The sequence below is a fragment of the Sciurus carolinensis genome, chromosome 4, assembly GCF_902686445.1.
Source record: "Sciurus carolinensis chromosome 4, mSciCar1.2, whole genome shotgun sequence".
Lineage (NCBI taxonomy): Eukaryota > Metazoa > Chordata > Mammalia > Rodentia > Sciuridae > Sciurus > Sciurus carolinensis.
The window spans coordinates 159,397,316-159,419,703 of NC_062216.1; the positions used below are offsets into that span (position 1 = coordinate 159,397,316).

A 22,388-nucleotide genomic window follows, 5' to 3' on the forward strand; every position below is an offset into this window, starting at 1 on the left:
ACCCAAACAGCGTGGGGACTGGTTTTCATAAAGGCATTTGTGTGCACATCGGTTATAGGACCAAAGAGCTAAGAGGTAACAGATTGAAACCAAAGACTGAGTCTGTTTCACAAATGAACAAGTCAGCAATGCGGTGAAACCATGGATATAGACCAGGCAGCCATTCCCATGATAACGAGTTTGACAGAAGAGAATTAGTACAGTTCCTCCAACAAGACACAGTGAATTAATACAACACAGCCTGATGATAAGAAGTACATGAACAAGTCCCACAAACCCAATTAATACACAGCAGTCTGTCCCTAGATACACTCTGCCTTGGGCGCCCACTCTATTCAGATGCCCTACAATTTTCCTCCTTTATTGAGTTATATATTTTGACAATAGCAAATACTTTTTTAAAAAATCTTCTACAACTATATTGTTAGGGAATAGGGGAAATCACAGTAATTATTTGAGCTAAATTTTATTCCCTCAAAATCTATATGTTGAAATCCTAATCCTTAGTACCTGAGAATGTGACTAAATTTGCATTCAGTTTCTTTAAAGAAGTAATTAAGAATCAAAATGAGGCCATTAGGGTGGACCTCAATCCATATGACTGGTGTCCTTATAAGAAGAGGAGAGGAGGACACACATGTAGAAGACCATGTGAGGGAGACAGGGAGCTGGTGGCCATCTGCAAGCCAAGGAGAGAATCTCAAGAGAAATCAATCCTGCTGACACCTTGACCTTGGACTTCTAGCTCTAGAACTGTCAGAAAAAAAAAGTCTTCACTTTAAGCCTCCCAGCCTGTGGCACATTGTTAGAGTAGCTCTAGCAAACTAAGACAGTAGTATTCTAAGAAGGCATTGCTAGAGGCGAGTTAACTCCCTGTGCTGTGGAAGTCAGACTTCCATAGGATTACTGTAAGATTCCACAGGATACCACTCAGGTACCAAAAAGTACCTCCTATCACACCCCTTCCTATGCCCCCAACCTGGGACCTTGTGTCTTGCACTTGGACATAAGAACAGGACAGCCACATAACTGGTCTCACTATGCCAACTCTTACACACCAGAAAATCTATTCCCTACACAACAACAAATGTCATCTCAAAACAGAAACCGAGCTGGGCATGGTGGCACACACCTGTAATCTCAGCAGCTTGGGAGGCTGAGGCAGGAGGATTTCGAGTTCAAAGCCAGCCTCAGGAATTTAGTGAGGCCCTAAGCAACTTAATGAGACTCTGTCTCTAAATAAAAATTGTTTTTAAAAAGCTGGGGATGTGACTCAGTGGTTCAGTACCACTGGGTTCAATCCCCAACACCAGAAAATAAATTAAAAATTAGAAATTAACCAGAAACCAGAACCAGAAATGGAGCTCAGTGGTAGAGTACTTGCCTAACATGCATGAGGCCCTGGGTCCCATCCCTGGTACAGAAAAAAAGGATAGAAAGAAAAAACAAACAAAAAAAAAAACCCACAAAGCAGAAGGCGCCATTCCTACTCTAACTCCCTACGGTGACTTCCCCTTGCACTTAGAATAAAATTCAAATGCCACCCACACCCTGCACAATCTGGGTCCTGCTGCCTCCTCTCCTCTGCTCACCGAGGAATCCCTCCATTTCTAGGACAGGCCCAGCCTCTCCACCCCAGGGTTCTGCACATACTGCTCTCTCGGCCAGGACCGTGGCTCCTGCAGTCCATTAAGTCCCAACTTCATCGCCCCCTTCCCCAAAAGGTATTTGGCCACCTTTTCCAGGTGGGCCATGCTCAACTCCATCTCTTACTGCATTTACCAGCCTGTAAGCATGTCATGTGTTGGTTTACCCCACCAACCCCCATCAAGAGATGAGTAAGGCAGGGGACTTTCTGTGGCTGAGCATACGCAGTGGAAGAGGACATTACACCAGTTCTGAGCCTAGGCCTTGGCTTCTGCTTCTCCTGGAATCCTGCAAAGTGAGCAGACCTGGGCAATCCTCCTGGGGATGAGGAGCAGCACAGTCACCCCCACCACCTTGCTAGATAACCAGCAGACATCTAAGTGAGGCCCCTGAGCTCAGCCAGGCCCATCAGTCCTGCCAGGTGACTTCAGACACTTGCATGATTGCTCATTCTCCCGTGTTTGATGCCTGAGGCCACTGTGGTGGAGTATCTGATATAAAGTGACAAAGGATGCTAACTGAATCAAGGTACAGGTTGAACATCCATAATCCAAACTCAAAATGCTGTACAATCAATACGATGCTCAAAAAGTTTTGTACTTTGGAACATATGGGATTTTTAGATTTTTTGATCCAAAATTGAAATCTGCTAAGCCCACCTAGCACAGCAGAATGGCTCAGCTGACCAATAGTCAAAACTAAATGTTGCTTTAAGTCACCAAGTTCTAGGATGGTTTGCTATGCAACAAAAGCTAAATGCTGAGCTAGGTTTGTGGCTCAGTGGCAGAGCGCTTGCCCTGCATGTGTAAGGCCCTGGGTTTGATCCTTAGCACCAGATATAAATAAATAAATAAAGGTATTGTGTCCATCTACAATTTTAAAAATATTTTTAAAAAAACTAAATGCTAGGTGAGAGTCCTTCAGTCTGACTGTGAATCAGTGATCGAAATTGTTTAATACAAGTTGAGTATTCCTTATCAAAATGCTTGGAACCAAAAGATTCCAAAAGATTTTTTTTTTGGAATATTTGCAGACTTTACTTGGTTGAGCATCCCTAACCCCAAAATCCAACATGCTCCAAAGTCCAAAACTTTTTGAGCATCATGTAGACACTCAAAGTGTTTTTCAATTTTACAGCATGTCGGATTTTGGAGTTTTGGATTATGGATGCTTAACATGTGGCTTGGTTCAGTAAACATCCTTTGCCTCTGTTACATCAGTGGCACCACAGTGGCCTCAGGAATCGAATACCAGAGAATAAAATTATCAGTGAGTACTTCAGCATGTGCCACACAGCATCTGGGTGCTTCGTAGGCGCCTGGGAACTCTCTGGTCCCCCAGGGATATGCAATGTAGATGCTGTCTTTATCCGACCTTAGCAACAGGAAAGCTGTGACCCTGAAAGCTTAAGGCACGAAGCTAATAAGTGGAGAGGTCGAATCTGAACCAAGAAAGACTGCTTCTGAGTGGAGCTCTGACACCCTCCCCTACTGCTGGAAGCCTCTTTCTTCGTGGCGCATCTAATGGCCCTCAGTGTTCTAAAAGGGTGGTCAGTTAGGAAGGGGAGCACTTCACTGGGCGCAGTGGCGCACGCCTGTAATCCCAGGAGCTGGGAAGGCTGAGGCAGGAGGATCGTGAGTCCAAAGCCAGCCTCAGCAACAGCGAGACTCAGTGAGACCCTGTCTCTAAATTTAAAAAATACAAAAAAAAGCGCTGGGGATGTGGCTAAGTGATTGAGTACCCCTAAAGTCAATCCCCAGTACCGCCCCCCGCCGCCAAAAAAGGAAAGGGAGCATTTCATGTTAAACTATCATGTACCTGGAAGCCTTCCAAAAAATAAGCCAATGAAGTCCACAGTCCATTTCCCTTTCCCTGGGGTGGGAGTGGCCGAGGAGAAATTGAACTCTGGAACACTGGGGTGATTCCCTCTGTAGATGTCTACGTACCTTTCTGCTTCATCAAGTTCTGGCTGTCTTTTAAGTCACTGAAGGGAAAACACAGCAGGTTTGACCACGCCTTCTGGAAATATTTGAACCCTTCCTGGGTATTCCCGATTTCAAGACACAGTTCTCCAGTGGCATTCTGAGTTTTGAGAAGCATTTCTCTTGTGGACTGGTTCTGTACAAAAGGAAAAAAGAGAACCAGCAGCTTCTCAAGGAACCCAGCATTAGGACAGATACAGCAGCGGGACATCTGCCCAGGAAAGGCTCATGTCATAAAAACCTGTATTATATCACTTATCAGGGCATTTTAGATATTTATAAAATATGTATAGGGAGACAATGCAAACTAAAAATGCATTTTGGACAATGTTCTCATGGGTTGGTAGTTAGTAGAAATAACATTTTTGAAGAATAACCTGACAGTGTCTTGCACATATTAAGTATTCCAGGGCAGGTGGTATCGAGATTCAAAGGAATAGTTGGAAATGCTGCTTGAATTCAAACGCCACCAGGGATCTGCTAACTTTATGTCTGACATGTTTTTGCTTAAAGACTTAAATTTAAATATTCCTTCCTTGTCTAGCATATTTATTTCAGGGTACTTCAACTTCATTAGCTTAAATCACTTCTCAATCAAAACTTTACCAACGCATAAGAATATACTAGTTGGTTAAAGTTTTTTTTAAGTGTCTAATCCAAGAAATCAGAGTTATCTCACTGTTAGTAGAGCATTTTGAAGACTTATTACTAACTAGAATATACCTGAATGTGTTGAATAACTAATAAAGTACCAGAGGATGGATGGCATTGCAATGTCACTGGCCATGTAATACTTTACACTGGAGCACAGTGTTAGCCCAGGAGAGTACTGACTGAGCCTGGATCCCTGTTAGAACTGAAAGAATAAGTGTTCTACTCTCCTGCACATACTAACACATAAGTGCCCTTCCATGTTAGCTGACCTCTTGAAGCAGAGCTTTTGGACAGGGGTCTTGAAGACAGTTTACCTCTGCTCTGAGATACCGATTTCCTTCCAATTGGAAGGAGTCTGGTGTGGTCTAGAATTGCTGGGTCTGTGGGTCTTTTGCACATCCCTTGGGAGTAAAATTAAAAGTGTCTCTTCTCAGCAACTATTCTAGACCTTATCTTTGCTGCTCATCCTCCCAATCCTCCACTTCAAAGGTGGCCTCCATTTTGACTTTTCTAAGCTCAAATATTGCTGAACGACTGCCCTCACACATCGGGTAGGAAGCCCAACCCCCTTCCCAAGGACCTGCCCTGGCCCTGAGTTCTGTCTCCTTCCCTCTAGCCTTCTCACAGAGTCTCTACCAGCATCTCTAATCTGCCCCTCCCTCTGGTTCATTTCCTGCTCCACATAAACACACATACCCTGGATCAAACTTGACCTGAACCTCACACTCTCCTCACTTTTCACCTTTCTCCTTTTACTGACACACTTTTCAAACAAGCCTCCATATGTGCATCTTCTCTGTTTCATTACCACCCCCACCTCCAAAAGCCCTGCATCTTGCTCCTCCTACATGTCCTGCCTTCTCAGTGGCTGTCACTGGCCCCCACGCACCAGATGGGCCTTCTTGCAGTCCTCATTTGTCCACACCTCTAGGCAGGCCTCTGATGCTGTTAGCCACTCCCTCCTTGATTTGGGGGGAACTCTGATCTCCTGACTCTCTTCCAATCTTTGCCTTCTCCACAGGCTCATTTACTCTTCTCCTTCCAAATATCAGCAGTCCCCCACACCTATCCCCATTATTGCTTAGGGACCTCGTTTTCTCTCATGGCTTCAGAATTCACATGTGGGCAGATATCTCCCTGTCTCTCTCCAGATTTCCAGCCCTCCATTGCCCTTGGCTGGCTGATTACTCCTCTGGGATGCAAACTTCTTCAGAGGTATGTAATGTAAATGACTATTCAATGACCATACTTTGTTATTTTAGCTTTTTGTTCCCAGAATGATGAAACTCGGTTGTAAAGGAGGTGAATATCATTGATTCCCAACAGCTCATTGAAAGAAAAGGGAGGGAAGTGATCTGGTCAAGCTTATGGAACTAATGCCCTCCAGGTCCTTTCATCCTGATCTAGGGCTGGGTGATGTGCCATTGTGCCTCTTTGTGGGAAGTCATCTGTGTTATTTGGTTGTATCCTGGGGAATGTGGATTTCATACTTGCATTTGCCAGTGGCATTTTTCTCTTTTGTGGTTTTTTTTTTTTTTTTTTGGAAATGGTGCTTTATCTCTTTTGTTTTTCCCAAACCTGTAATCTCATTCTGGTTTGTTTGGTTATTTTTTTTTTGAACTTTTTTTTTTATTGTAAACAAATGGGATACATGTTGTTTCTGTTTGTACATGGAGTAACGGCATACCATTTGCATAATCATACATTTACATAGCGTAATGGTGTTTGATTCATTCTGTTATTTTTTCCTTCCCCCCATCCCTCCCACCCCTCTTTTCCCTCTATACAGTCCCTCCTTCCTCCATTCTTGTGCCCCTCCCACCCTCCATTATGTGTCATCATCCGCTTATCAGTGAGATCATTTGTCCTTTGGTTTTTTGAGATTGGCTTATCTCACTTAGCATGATATTCTCCAATTTCATCCATTTGCCTCAAATGCCATAATTTTATTATTCTTTATAGCTGAGTAATATTCCATTGTATATATACCACAGTTTCTTTATCCATTCATCAATTGAAGGACATCTAGGTTGGTTCCACAATCTGGCTATTGTGAATTGAGCAGCTATGAACATTGATGTGGCTATATCTCTGTAGTATGCTGATTTTAAGTCCTTTGGGTATAGGCCAAGGAAGAGGATAGCTGGTTCAAATGGTGGGTCCATTCCAAGTTTTCTAAGGAATCTCCACACTGCTTTCCAGAGTGGCTGCACTAATTTGCATCCCCACCAGCAATGTATGAGTGTACCTTTTCCCCCACATCCTGGCCAACACCTATTGTTGCTTGTATTCTTGATAATCGCCATTCTAATTGGGGTGAGATGGAATCTTAGTGTAGTTTTGATTTGCATTTCTTTTATTACCAAAGATGGTGAACATTTTTTCATATGTGTTGATTGCTTGTAGATCTTCTTCTGTGAAGTGTCTGTTCATATCCTTAGCCCATTTTTTGATTGAGTTATTTGTATTCTTGGTGTAGAATTTTTTGAGTTCTTTATATATTCTGGAAATTAGTGCTCTATCTGAAGTATGAGTGGCAAAATATTCTCCCACTCTGTAGGCTCTCTCTTCGCATTGCTGATAGTTTCCTTTGCTGAGAGAAAGATATTTAGTTTGAATCTATCCCAGTTATTGATTCTTGCTTTTATTTCTTGTGCTATGGGAGTCCTGTTAAGGAAGTCTGATCCTAAGCCAACAAGTTGAAGATTTGGACCTACTTTTTCTTCTATAAGATGCAGGGTCTCTGATATGATTTCAAGGTCCTTGATCCATTGTGAGTTGATTTTTGTGCAGGGTGAGAGATATGGGTTTAGTTTCATTCTGTTGCATATGGCTTTCCAGTTTTCCCAGCACCATTTGTTGAAGAGGCTATCTTTTCTCCATTGCATATTTTTGGCACCTTTGTCTAGTATGAGAAAATGGTATTTATTTGGGTTTGTGTCCGTGTCCTCTATTCTGTACCATCGATCTACCTGTCTATTTTGGTGCCAATACCATTCCATTTTTGTTACTATTGCTTTGTAATATAGTTGAAGGTCTGGTATTATGATACCCCCTATTTCATTCTTCCTGCTAAGGATTGCTTTAGCTATACTGGGTTTCTTATTCTTCCAGATGAATTTCATGATTGCTCTATTTCTGTAAGGTACATCATTGGGATTTTAATTGGAATTGCATTGAATCTGTATAGCACTTTTGGTAGTATGGCCATTTTGACAATATTAATTCTGCCTATCCAAGAACATGGGAGATCTTTCCATCTTCTAAGGTCTTCCTCAATTTCTTTCTTCAATGTTTTGTAGTTTTCATTGTAGAGATCTTTTACCTCTTTGGTTAGATTGATTCCCAAGTATTTTATTTATTTATTTTTTTAAGCTATTGCAAATGGAGTCGTTTTCCTCATTTCCCTTTCAGATGTTTCATCACTTGCATATAAAAATGCTTTAGATTTATGCGTGTTGATTTCATAGCCTGCTATTTTGCTGAATTCATTGATGAGGTCTAGGAGTTTTCTGGAGGAGTTTTTTGGATCCTCTAAATAGAGAATCATGTCATCAGCAAATAGTGACAGCTTAAGTTCCTCTTTTCCTATTCATGTTCCTTTAATTTCTTTAGTCTGCCTAATTGCTCTGGCTAGAGTTTCGAGGACAATGTTGAATAAAAGAGGTGAATAAGGACATCCCTGTCTTGTTCTGGTTTTTAAAGGGAATGCTTTCAGTTTTTTTCCATTAAGAATGATGTTGGGGGGGCTGGGGAGACAGCTCAGCTGGTAGAGTGCTTGCCTTGTAAGCACAAGGCCCTGGGTTCGATCCCCAGCACCCAAAAAAAAAAAAAAAATGATGTTGGCCTTGGGTTTAGCATAAATAGCCTTTACAATGTTCAGGTATGTTCCTACTATCCCTGTTTTTTCTAGGGTTTTGAGCATGAAGGGGTGTTGTATTTTGTCGAACACTTTTTCTGTGTCAATGGAAATAACCACATGATTCTTATCCTTAAGTCTATTGACATGATGGATTAAGTTTATTGATTTACAGATGTTAAACCATCCTTGCATTCCAGGGATGAACCCCACTTGATCGTGATGCACAATTTTCTTAATATGTTTTTGGATACGGTTTGCCAATATTTTGTTAAGGATCTTTGCATCTATATACATCAAGGATATTGGTCTAAAATTTTCTTTCCTTGATGTGTCTTTACCTGGTTTGGATATGAGGGTGATATTAGCTTCATAGAATGAGTTTGGTAGGGTACCCTCCTTTTCCATTTCCTGGAATACTTTGAGAAGTATTGGAATGAGTTCTTCTTTGAAGGTCTTGTAGAACTTGGCTGAGAATCCGTCTGGTCCTGGGGCTTTTCTTGGATGGTAGATTTTCAATGGCGTCTTCTATTTCATTGCTTGATTTTGATCTGTTTAAATTGTGTATGTCCTCCTGGTTCAGTTTGGGAGGAGCATATGTCTCTAGAAATTTGTCAATGTCTTCGGTAGTTTCTATTTTGTTGGAATACAGATTTTCGAAGTAGCTTCTCATTATGTTCTGTATCTCAGTGGTGTCTGTCGTGATATTTCCTTTTTCATCACGAATTTTAGTAATTTGAGTTTTCTCTCTCCTTCTCTTAGTGTGGCTAAGGGTTTGTCTATTTTGTTTACTTTTTCAAAGAACCAACTTTTTGTTTTGTCAATTTTTTGAATTGTTTCTTTTGTTTCAATTTCATTGATTTCAGCTCTGATTTTAATTATTTCCTGTCTTCTACTACTTTTGCTATTATTCTGTTCTTCTTTTTCTAGGGCTTTGAGCTGTAATGTTAGGTCATATAGTTGTTGACTTTTCATTCTTTTCTGGAATGCGCTCCATGCAATGAATTTTCCTCTTAGTACCGCTTTCATAGTGTCCCACTACATTTGTTTTATTAAGCACCCACAGGTCATAATATAACATAGAGGTACAAAAATTAGTAAATATGCACTGTCTCTGTCATAAAGGGACTTACAATTTTGAGTTTTATAAATCTCACCAGATAGCATTCCTTCTATCTATGTGTTGATGGAGGCAGGGGTAATGTCTTACAAAAATGTTTAGCTCTTGGTTTTTAAGCAAAAAGTTTTGTTTTGGATTATTCTGCCCTTAGTCTACAAACTCTATTGAAAACTGAAATTTTATAACTTTTTTTAGAAGGGCAATTAAGTGTCATCTTAAACACAGTAATAATCACAAGTGAAATTTTCATTATATTCAATAAAGTCAAAAGTTCATTTTTTAGAAAAAGCAACTCAATCATCTATCCCCAATACTTTCTTTTCTTTTCTTTTCTTCTGTGTGTATGTGTGTGTGTGTGTGTGTGTGTGTGTGTGTGTGTGTGTGATGCTAAGGATCTAACCCAGGGTCTTTGTACATTCTGGGCAAATGCTTTACCACTGAGCTTTATCCCAGGCCTTCACTGATATCTTCATGAAAGTTACAGTCAAGTCTTTGGCCAATTTTTTATTAATTCATTCCTATCTACCACTAGATTTCACTTTTCAAATTTACGAATGCTTCTTTTTTTTTCTCCCAAAGTGACACCTATCTGCCTTCACTCATTCTCTAATGACTCCTACCTCTTTAGTGATTGTTATTAATGTACAGCATGAGGTATGCATTAAAATCACACTTCCTCACTGATGAACAAATCAATTAATTCCTCTGCTTATAGACTAAGTTATGAACGAACAAAGTAAATGATACCTGAAAATATCTAACATCAAAGAAATCAGGTCTGAAGGATTTCTGATTTTCTCACTTTACCTGCATCAACATGTCCTCAATACTCAAGAATAGCTCCTTTGCTTCTTTGATCTTGCCCATAAGCTTCAAAAAACTCCCAATACAAAATATCAATCGGCATTTGTCAGTGGCAGTAACTTTAGAAAGCTTGCATTCCAGCACTAGAATGAAAAGTAAATAATCCTAAAGCACATCAGAAAGGAGCAAACCATACCCGTGGCTTAATCCTGATATGAGAACTATCCAGAGTTCAGTTCTTTATTCAAGAGGTCTGCACTTTGCTTTTATTAAGGTTGACAAGTACTTTAGACTATGACATAAAAAATAATGAAAATACTATTAAATAACCTTGGTATGTAAATTTTGAAAACTAGAGAGTCAAGAGTATTTATGTAGCTTAATCTATGCACTGTTATTGTGTTTCACAGTGATTTTCAGGTAAAAAGAAAACAATGTTCATATTTCTTACACAATTCTGCCCTCTGTTGCAACTATCTTAAATTGCTGGTTTCAACAGAAAGAAAATGTTAAAAGAACGAAATTAGAGAGGGAGGGAAGGAGAGAGAGAGAAGTTATTCTTCATACAAATGAAAATATATAGAATTTTTTAGCTTTCAGATCCAATTAGACACATGGTGTTCCAAAGTTGTCATTTTTAGAATTTCTCTTTTCAGATGTTCTCTAGCTAAATTTCTACATTGGTTCATTTGTTGCATTTCAAATGTTGGGTTCTAACCTGTTTCTCACAGACATGTTCCTCGCTACTTCTCTGCTCTTTTGTCCCTACTAGGGGCACTGCAACATGAGGACTCTCCTCCTTCCTCTTTGCCCACTTTTCTTTGGATCACAGTCATGCACAAAATAAGCACGTATTGAGCACCTACTGTGTACCAGGCATCATTCTGGGATCCAAGCAAGGCTGTGGCCCTCCCTCAGCACTGCAGGGAGGGTGGGAGCTAGGGTGCTTGGGTCAGGTGGCAAAATACAAAAACAGAGACAGGGGAGAGAAAATGCTGAACACCAGAGTTCAAGACAGTTGTCCCAAGTGGTTATGCCAGTGAAGGGGCTGGAGACAGGAGTGGAACCAAAGGGAAGAACCAGGAGACGGGGATACTCAGAGCGATATTGGCTCTGGAAGCAGAGTGGAGGGACGGGCTTCTGTCCAGGGCAGGGCTTTGGCACATCCCAGGAGGATTTTTGGTTCCAGATTCCTGTCAAGAACATGGGTTGGAATGGATGTTGTCCGTCACTGCTTCTGATATTCAACTGGCCCATCTCACTTGCTCTAAGAAACCTTCATTCATGAACCCTGCCTCCCACCACGACCACACCCTCGCCTTCACTCATGTAGCACCAACAGAGTTAGCATTGACGAGAAAACAGTTTTCTCATTATAAAACTAATATATGTGTGTTATAGAAAATATAGAAAAGTGCAAAGAATTACAAACACCATACGTAACTGCACCAAAGATAATCTCTGCTAATATATTGCTGAATGGGCTTCTGGTATTTTGTATGTTCATACACACACGCACATACACACACTTTTCTAGACTTAAAATTTGGATCGTCCTACACATAGCACACATCATACACTACTTTTTCACTTTCTTATTCAACAAAATATCTATGCTCAGTACTGTGTGAGACGCTGGATGTATATCAAGTACAATATACATGGTTCCTGCTCTCACGGAGTTTAGTCTACTTAAAACATAGTATGAACATTTTTCATATCTTAATATTATTTGAGAATACTCATATTTATAACCAGACTGTATTCCATTTATGGATTACCATTAGCAAGCCAATTTTTCACTATCATAAAATGTTACATAATGAAAAATATTGGCAAAATTTTTTCAAATATCCAAGATTGTCTTCTTAGAACATTTTTTTCAAAATAAAAGCCACAGGATATTAATATTTTTAAGGCTCTGAATACATATCACCAAATTGTTCCAGAAAGATTGTCCCAATATAAACTCTTACCTATAGCATGTAAAAGACCTATTTTCTCACACTTTTGCCAGTATTACTATGTTTTTTTAATCATTGCCAAAAAAAAAAATCACCAACATGATACCTGAAAAATAGTATCCTCTTGTTTTAAGTGCATTTCTTTGATCACTAATAAAATAGAATATTGTAATCTATTTGTTTAGAATTTACAATTTTTCGTCCACTCTCAGATGCCAGCAACTACAACCAATGAAATCTAGTATTTCTTTTTAAATGAACCCATGACTCCAATAGTTACTTAGGAGCACCTTCCAGAGACCAAGAACTGTACTGAGTGCAGAGACAAAAGATGACCTCAATCAGACCCTGCCTTTTGTGCTGCCAGAATAACAAGTGAGGCAGGTCATCAAATAATCTTATAAATGAATATAAAATTAAAACTATGAAAATAACCATAAAAGAGGTGATGATACAAACTTAAGGAGGTTTCTCCATGGAAGTGAGAGTAAAGAAAAGAATAGAAGGTTTTGAGGCAAAATAGATGCAGAACAGAATATGCAAAGGTTCCAAGACAGGAAAAAGTGTGGAGCTGAGAGAACTGAAGGAGGAGACAGAGGAGCAGAGAGAGCAAGGGGGTTTGGGTCAAGAGAAGGACGGACACAAAGGAGGCCAATCAGCACTTACTCTGTGTTCTGTGCTGCTCCAGGCACCAGGAATATAGCAATGAATGAAGGATCCTATTCCCAAGGGAACTCATATTCTGGTGGGTGGGAGGGTCTGGGACAGGGGACAGAGAGCAGAGATAAGACTATGAAAAGAAAAGAAATATCAGGTAGCAGAAAAAGCTATGCAGAGAATTAAAACAAATTAACATGACAAAGAATGACTGAATATAGAGTGTTGAGGAAGCCACTCTGAGAAAGTAACACTTCAGCTGAATAACCAAAAAGAACTGGCCTCTAATTATCAATAGAAAGAGCATTCCTGGCATAGGGTGCAACTGGTACCAAGGCCCAAAAGCAGAATATACTTTAAGGACAGAAAGAAAGCCAGTGTGACTGACATGAAGAGCTCAAGAGGATGAATCCTACAAGATGATGCTACCCGGGCAGAGGGGCACAAAGAAAATATGAAAAAAATTTATAAATTTAAACTTTATTAAAATTAAAATTTTCTGCTTTATGAAAGACACTCTATTAGAAAATGAAAAGACTTGCCACAGATTGGGAGAAAATACTTGTAAAATTTATAGTCTCTGGTAAAGAATTTCTATTTAAAATGTAAAAAATGCTTAAAATTCAACAATAAGAAAACAATCTAATTTTAAAATGGACAAAAGGGGCCTGGGTTGTGACTCCATGGTGGAGCACTTGCCTAGCATGCGTGAGGCACTGGGGTTCGATCCTCAGCACCACATAGAAATAAATTTTAAAAAAGATCCATTGACAACTAAAAAAAAATTTTTTAAATGGACAAAAGATCTGCACAGACACCTCCCCCAAGAAGATATACAGGTGGCAAATAAATATATGTAGAGATGCTCAGCGTTTGTCACTAGGGAATCACAAATTTAAACAACCATGAGGTACCATACCACCACATTCCTGCTAGTATGAATAAAATTTAAAAATACATAAGTTAAGCTGACAAAAACAAATCCTAGTGAGGATGAAGAAAAACAGAAACTCTCATTCCCTGCTGTTAGAAATACAAAATGATACAGCCACTTTGGAAGATGGTTTGACAGTTTCTTACAAATTAACTTTGCGTCTTAGAAATATCCATCCTTCACCTGTTGTGTATGTCATGAATATTTTTCCCAGTTGCTCACTCTCTTTCTACTTGTGTTTCTGATTTTCTCAGAGTTGCTTTGTGGGTGGTGTTTTGCCTTATTTCATGTATAGAAATTTTATGTGTGTATTTAGATAGATTTATCAATCATGTTCTCCTTCATGATTTATTCTTTTGCTTTCTTGCTTAGACTTACTTACATTTTCTTACACTTTAACTAATCCTTTCTGGAAATTGTTTTAGTGCTATGTTTCAGAAAAACAAGCTTTTTACCCAATAGCAAACCATTACAGCTTCGCTATTTTTTTTTTTCCAGCACTATTTCTATCCGTAGGTAGAAACAGATGCTAAGAAGTTTCTCTCACTTCCCAAGTTCTACCTATACCTGAGCATCTTGAGTTTCTGGTCTAATTTTGTTCATGGTGATATTTTAAAAAATTATTACAGCTTCACAATACATTCAAATAACCTGACACTCAAAATACTCTCATTATTTCACACTCTTTTCTCACATATTATTTCTTCAACAACTTCAGCAATCATTCTGAAAATTCAAATATTTGAATCCATTGAGATTTCACTTAGAATTGCTTTAAGTCTAAAAACTGGAGGAGAATTCATAGTTTTCCACTGAGTTGTCCCATCCATGAATGTCTTCCTCCATACTATAATCCTATTTTTCTGTAATTTCAAAGCTTTTAAAAAACAAAATAAAGATCATGTACATTTCTTGTCAAATTTATTCTCAGATATTTCATATTTTCTATGCATTGCAATTTGGGTCATTTGCTCTTTTTATTTTTCTCTAGCACTCATTAAATTTTAGCCAACTATTTTATTCAATAAATCAAAACTATTCAGAGGTTTCTGAAGGTAAAGAGGCAGTGTCTTATACATTAATCATGAAAAACTGCTGGTTTTCCATTTACTGCAACCTTCCAACAAGACCCTGCAATGCATTTTCCCTTTGCTCTCATTGGAAAACTCACCCCTTAATAAGATGAGTGCTCCCCACCTACCAGAGCTGCCACCTGGCGGACAGCCAACCATTGACCCATGGACCCATGCTGGTGTGAGAAATAGAAAGCATGATGGTTCATTTTCAAAATGTAGTATTCAGCCTTAACTGGATGCAACTTTAGCCTTTCCCTTTTGCCCACCCTGATTCTAAAATTAGCCGATTGCATAGATGGTAATCAATCAGAGTGAAGGACAGCGCTGCCTTAGGTTAGGTGCAGGAGCAGGCACCTTGCTAGCCAGGTCCCTAGCATGTCCTTCTGCCAGAAGTGAAGCTTTGTCTCACCCACCCACTTTTGAGCACATGTTTGATTTCTTGTGGTACCTCCTTATTTCTAACACCGGGACGCATCCTTCTTCCCGCCATTGGGCATCCTGCCTCCAAGAACCTCTATCACTTGTTTACACATGCCACATCTATCCTTTGTGGGTCTCTTCCTATCTTTGGCACTGCCCAAAAAAGCAGCTGCAGTCAGAAGTGGATTTTCTTCACTTTGATGTGATCCCGAGCCCTAGGCCAAAACAAGCACATCCTGCTACAGAGAACCTATAGAAAGTAAATAAAGTCTTGAAGTTGTCCTCTAGGCTCAAAGCCCTCTCCATTGGTCATCTAACAGAGATGCAACTTTGCAGGATGTGTCCCTCAGGAAGGAGCAAACCCCGGCACTGAGTAATGGATCAAGAAGCAACAGAGAAGTTAGTGCCAGACCCCAGACTGCACTTTATTTCCAGTCGAAGAAGTTAGGCTTATTATTCACCGCCAGCCACCAGGGAGAGCCAAACTCCAAGATCTGGAGGGAGAACTAAAACAGCTGGGTGCGTACTCCCTCCACTACAGCACAGGGGCCACCAGACACTGCCTAACTATTCCCCTCCCCTGTAACTAAGGGCACCTTGGAAAACTTTGATTTTTTTAAAGGAGCTTTCTTGTAGCAGGCAGGGGTCAAAAGTTTAAGTATCCTACTTATCTCTTAGAACAACAGAAGAGGAGAATGAAGAATGAGCCTCGCCAAAGGACAATGATGCTTCACTGCCCACGCAGAGAGGGAGGCTAGGCACTGTGGTCCAAGGGATGTTCCTACAGATCCTACGAACTGCAGCTCTTTCTGCTTTGGGCGTGCTTCCTAGAAAGCCCCTCCATCTGATACTGGGATCTGGTTTTCCCCTCCCCAAGCCTCTTCTTTCCACTGGTGCATTTGGGGAAAAGGAATTCCTGTTCTGCACCCACTTCCTGTCATTCCCTCTTCTCTGATGATGGAGTCTCTACCTGATTCTCTGGGCCTTAAGTCTGCTCCCATCTCCACCCCAGCTCAGTTGGGCTTGCCCTCCTGTGCTTGCTTCCCGAGGCTGCCTCCTCTCTCTCAGACCCACATGACTCTAAATGGGGAACAGTATGGATTCTCCCTTTCCTCCAAACCACTTGCTTGTAATAGACTCTTACTAAGAAGATAGAGTACTGGTAGGATTTCAACCCAGCCTAGAACAGAAAATAATTCAAAATGGGATATTAGACATCTAACTAATGCAGTCAGCCATCTTTACTTTGGGGAAGTTCCCACTCTGAGTCCTAGTCTTCTCTGACCTCTCTAATCCTGCCTTCTCTTCTCTTGTTATACCTGCCTCTTTTAGGCCTGTCCTCCATGATCTCATTCCATGTTCCAGTCCTTAAAGTAGGCATTTATCTCTGCCTCAGATTTCTTGAAGCCCTGTGACTATCCCTTCCTGACTTTCTACAGTTAGTCCACACTCAATGTGACTTTTGTCCCCTCAACTGCTCCTTCAAGAGTGTTTTCTCTTTGGGTCACTGAGAATATCATCTACCCAGTCCTCCACATCAGAATCATCAGCATTGTCTTGACCCCTGTACCCAACTAACAAACAAATCCTATGAATTCTGTGCCCAGACCTTTCTCTGTGTCTCCATGGCTACCCCCTGGTCTAAGCCAGCACTGCCTCCTGCCTAGGTTATTACTACTAGTTGACCTCCTTGAAGCCATGCTTGTCCCTTTCCATTTTAATCTTTTTATAACACCCAAAGTGACCCTTTAAAACCACACCTGCTGGGTGCAGGGGCACACACTTGTAATCCCAGCAACTCAGGAGGCTGAGGCCAGAGGATGGCAAGTTCAAAAGCCAGTCTCTGCAACTTAGCAAGGCCCTAAACAACTTAGTGAGACCCTGTCTCTAAATAAAATATAAAAAGGGCTGGGGATGTGGCTCAGTGGTTAAGCATCCCTGGGTTCAATTCCTGGTACAAAAGGAAAAAAAGAAGAAAGAAAAGAAAATCTGTTACTGTTGAGAGCAGGGTGGTATCTGTGCTGATAACTGTCTCAATCACCCAGATGCAGGCAATATAGGACAAACAGGACTGCTGGGCCCCTGTGCTTACCAAGGTTGTTAAGAGATATTTGTCTGAGGAATGTGCGGTTGCCTGGAGACCTTATCTGTCAAGGACAGGGGGGGCTTAGCCCCGACTCATCTCCTGCATAGTTCACCCCTTCCCTCCTCCCTTCTTCCACTAGGACCGTTCAGTTCTGGCGGGACCCAATGAGAATCAAATAGATTGGCAGGACCCAACCAGAAGAGGACTAATGCTTAACTGTTCAAATGTTAACCAATTAAAAGAACACTGTAAAACTGCTTGCCTTTCATTATAAAAACCCTGCTAAACGAGGGCTCAGGGCCTCTTAGTCACCGGTCACCGAGGGCACGGAGGACCAGGCTCGAGCTTGCTAATAAATGACTCTTTGTTGCTTGCATTGATCGTGGTCTCTGGTGGTCTTTGTGGGGTCTCGAGCCTTTGGGCACAACATTACCATCTTACTTAAATCCTGAAGGGCTCCCCAAGTCTTTTAGGATAAGGGCTGAATCTTTGACATGCTCTGTACTTGAACCCCTGCCCGCCTCTACAGCTTCAGGTCTCCTCCTCACTGTCCACCTTCTCCTGTACCCATACTGGACTTATTCAGTTCCTTCCCTCTCAGTCCTAGATCTTTAATAATGTTGTTCTGGGAACTCAAAGTTCTTTCCTCTCTGCGCTGTCACATTTAAGACAAGGTTACACTTGCCTGTTTTGAGATCCATGGCACCATTTTAAAGTACTTCCCTCAGGCTCAGTTTTGTTTTGTTTTTCAAGATCTATCGCTTACACTTGACCATAAGCTCCATTAAGACAGGAATCATGTCTGTCCTACTCACTGCTACATTCCTGGTGCCAGTACTATCCTTGGTATAACACACTCAATAAATACTGCTGAATTAACCTGGAAAAGTGACAGTACTTGTCCCAACCGCTTTACTGGAAAGGAAGACAGGGATGAACTGACAGGCTGCTCCTGGATTGCACACTATAGAACAAGATTTCCCAAAAACTTCTTTGAAAGAATAGTCCAGTTAAGGGTCTTACCTCCAGGAGCACCCCCAGAGGTAGACTGATTCAGGGCTATGTGTTGCTACATACGACAACGATAGAAAGAATGTTTGAGGAGACCCAGATAGCCAACCAGAGCACTGTAATCCCTCCTATGCAATCACACAGGATTCCTGCTAGAATTAATTTTATTTATTTATTTATTTATTTTGTACGTGGGATTAAACCCAGGGGTACTTAACCACTTAGCTACATCCTCAGCCCTTTTCTGTATTTTATTTAGAGACAGGGTCTCATTGAGTTGCTTAGGACCTCACTGAGTAGATGAGGCTGGCTTTGAACTCGCAATCCTCCTGTCTTAGCCTCCCTGAGCTGCTGGGATTACAGGCCTGCGCCATCATGCCCAGCCTATTATTAATTCTTGTTCTGATTAACAAATACATTTTTCTGTTGTTTTGGTGACAAGTATTTGATTTGGCCTTGTGACTTCTACTTTCGGCAACCTAAACAGGGAAAAGTGAACCCTCATATCTTGGAGGAACTTCTGAGAGGTCCCCCAAATGGCCAAGGGCTGACACGGCTGGCCAGGATGGGGACTAAGTGACAAATATGAACAGCTATGATATATAAAGTGGTTTGATTCCAGGTTTACTTTATGAAATAGGTCTGAGGGCCTGCTAGAGGTAAGAGAAATGATGTGAAAGACTACATGGAAGTAAAATCTGTAGAACCGGCCATGATTGAACATGGGGGGCAAGAAAGAGGGAGATATCAAAAGCAATACTGAAGGCCAGGATTGCCTGTGAGAGGCCCCCAGGTCGGAGTAATATGGAGACTACTGTGTTGGTACAGATGGCACCATGTTCAAATTAGTACCAGGAGAGCCATGATGTCTCCTGCCTAACTCAAAGTGACACATTCTGAACTAGGCTCATTTATAGACAGAAAATCCTCACACACTGGAATATTAGGCATTTCCTCCCAGCCCAACCTCCAGCCTCACCCGCTTCCATCACCATAGCAGTGAAATCATCATAAGCAGTATGGCAGAACTTGACTCTCTCCACCTCGGAGATCTGACCTTCTGTGGTTAGCTCCAGCTTCCCAGGACATACAGAACCATCCCTTCCTGCTCCTACATCCCTAAGCACTGACCATTTCCAGGTGGATCTTGGCTTTCTCCCACACATGAGCATCGCTTGGGTTCTTCTACATGGATGCTCAGACTTATTCAAAATCATATATATCATGTGCATGATAAGAAAAAAGGTAATAAGAATAAAAGGATACATGTTTAAGGACCAGCAGGGATGCAGGTATGATAAAGCCCAAATCCATTCTTATCTGAGTCCCCAAGCAACTTAACTCTCTTCCCTGAGATTCAGTTTCCTTAATTTCAATCAAGATAAGTCTAGTAATCTAATAGTTTTAAGAATGAAAGAAAAGTATGAGACTGGGACATAAGGACAGTCAGCGTAGGTAATGAATGATTGGGTCAGGAAGATGGGGCTGAGTCAAAAGCAAATAAAATGCTAAAACCTCCAGAGCACTGGTTGCCAAGGGAACAGGTTCCTCCCTACAAGGAGTTGTTAATGAATACCCCCTGGTGGCTCCCTTCCTGCCTGTACCCCTGGATGACTCCTTTCCCACCCTTGGTTATGCCACCTTTGGTCACATAGGCAAGATAAGAGGAAGAAAGGGCATGAGAAAAAAGGAAATCTGAAATCTAGAAAAGGGGCAGGATACCCCCACTCCTCAGGCACCAGCTTTAGACCCCCTCCTCAATGGAGGAGTCTCTCCTCTCTCTCTCCCTCCCCCCCTACTTCATTCCTCTTTTCCTCTCCCCCTCCCTCTCCCTCTCCCTCTCCCTTTCTCTCTCTCTCTTCTATCCTCTAATAAAACTTTTTGCTCCTGCCTCTGTATTTCTCCAACGTTCAATCCTCAACCCCAGGAAACACGACCAGATTCTGATTTTCAACACCGGTATCAATGATACATACAAAGTACTAGATTTAGAGCCTGGTATTTAACAAATGCTGAAAGTCTGTTATTGGGATTACTAAATTGTAAACTCTTGGAAGGAGCGGATTCCATCTGCTTTATTCATTGCTGGGGGCGGGGGGGGGGGGGCGGTCACTGAGTTCATGGCCCTGGGAAGGTGGTAAGTTAATGTTTACTATAAGAGTGAATCCAGATTATTACTCTGTTTACTGAGTCAGAAAATACAGGATGAAAGAGAGAGAGAAATAAGGGAGCAGGCAAAGGGGACTACTTATAGAAAATTTGTCAGCTTTTTGTTACTATGACCAAAATACCTGCCAAGAACAATTTAGAAGAAAAGTTCATTTGGGGCTTATGGTTTTGAAGCCAGAATTAAGGGCAGGTAGTTAGTGTAGAAATAGGGGATCGGGTCAAATGGAAGAAATGAAGCCATGAAGCCATCTGTCTCTGGAAGTTGGAGACTACCCTGGAAGAATGGAATGTCAAAGAGCTCCAGAGCCCATTGATTACCAAATTTACCTGCCTTTATCAAGGACTGCAAGCTTGGAGCTGCTAATTAATGTCCCCTGGGCCCTTATCTGCCTGAATACCTTGGCCCTCCCCCTGCCCATGGCTTCTCACTTAATGCAAAACCAGGCCTAGTCCAGTAGGCAGGAAGGAGAGATAAGTGGGGAGAGGACTGGAGAACAAAAGTGACTTTAACCTATAAAAGATGTAGGATGAGTTCACTTCTTGGAACTTTAGAACATCAGCCATGGCCCCCTTCCTGCCGGGAGAAGTCTGTATTATTACCTTTAAATAAAACCTGCTTAATATGCTTGCCTTGGCGTGCTTCTCTAGTGTTCAATCTTCAACATTAGAAGGAGCAGAACTCATCACCAGTAAACGGCAGTATCAGTTTCAGAGGATCAGTCCTTGGTCAGCCAACCATTCATTGCTCTCTGGTCCCAAGGTGAGACCGAACAACATGATGGAAGGGCAAGGTGGAGAAAACCACTTCGCTCATAGTAGACAGTGTAAGGAATCCGGCCTCCCAACCACCCGTCAATCTGCGTTATGCCCGCCTCTCCCATTACAGGAATTTCCGGCTTACGTTGCCATAATCTTCCTGCCTCCCACATTACGTTCTAATATGTCATTGGTCCATCAGTCAGTCTGTAATAATTCTCCTCCGCGATTGGTTCCTCCCAGCCCGCAAAATTCTGATAACTGAGGAGAAACCCTGTGCCATCTTCTTCCTTCCTTTCCCCTTTTCCCCGAGCGGGCGCGATGTGTCTGCATAAAATAAAGTTCCTCGTGTGGGACCTGTGTCTGCGGAGCGTTTTTCTGGGAGTTATCGACGAACCAAAACTGCCACTAACATCTGGCCTAACATCTGGTGCCATCCATTCGAATGGAACCTGGCTAAAAACTTCCAGCAACATCCATGCCACCACATGAACAGTGCTGCCTTGACATTTCCTCCACCAGATTAATTAGTCCATCACCTTTAAATTCAGCCTCACAGAAAGTCTCAGGACATGGGAAAATGGAGATGAGTTCTTTGCCAGATTATAACACAAATGCCTCTAGTTCAATTTTCTCAAAGTCCTCATTTCCCTCTGAAACCTCATGAGCACAGTCTTTGGGTCCACATTCCTATCAGCATGTCAGTCCTCTGAGCTCCACCCAGAATGTCCCTTTAGCTATGCTTACAACATTCTAAGCCTTCTCCAGTTTGCATTTCCAAAATTTCCCAAACTCCTCCTGCAGTTCCAAAGACTTTTGAACAACACCGTCAAGTATAATCACAGTGAAGACCCTATTTGTTGACACCAATTTCTGTGGTAGATGGCTTTTCATTGCTGTGACCAAAATACCTGACAAGAACAACTTAGTAAAAGAAAAGTTTATTTGGGGCTCATGGTTTTGGAGATTCAGTCCATGGTCAGCCAACCCCATCACTCTGGGCCCTAGGTGAGGTAGGACATCACGGCAGAAGGGCGAAGTGGAGGAAAACTTCTTAGCTCAGGAAGCAAGGAGAAAGCATGAGGAGCCAGCGACAAAATATATAATCCCCAAGGTATGCCCCTAGTGACCAACTTCCTCTAGCCACATCCCATCTGCCTATAGTTGCAACCCAATTAGTAGTCCTTTCAAAGTACAAATTCATCAAACAGACGGATCCATTGATTTGAATATAGCTCTCACAATATAA

At 41.5% G+C, this 22,388-nt stretch overlaps 1 protein-coding gene across 4 annotated transcripts in view; it reads right to left on the reverse strand.

The window, feature by feature from the left end:
• The window catches only part of LOC124982609 (putative tetratricopeptide repeat protein 41), a 76,836-nt gene that overhangs the window by 16,639 nt on the left and 37,809 nt on the right, over positions 1 to 22,388 (reverse strand). For all 4 annotated transcript variants that reach the window (XM_047549538.1, XM_047549537.1, XM_047549539.1 and 1 more), the window contains 2 exons: positions 10,070 to 10,209; positions 3,594 to 3,765 (listed from right to left, as the gene is read on the reverse strand). In XM_047549538.1, coding sequence (XP_047405494.1) covers positions 3,594 to 3,765; positions 10,070 to 10,209 — 312 coding nt within the window. The remainder of the gene's footprint in view (positions 1 to 3,593; positions 3,766 to 10,069; positions 10,210 to 22,388) is intronic.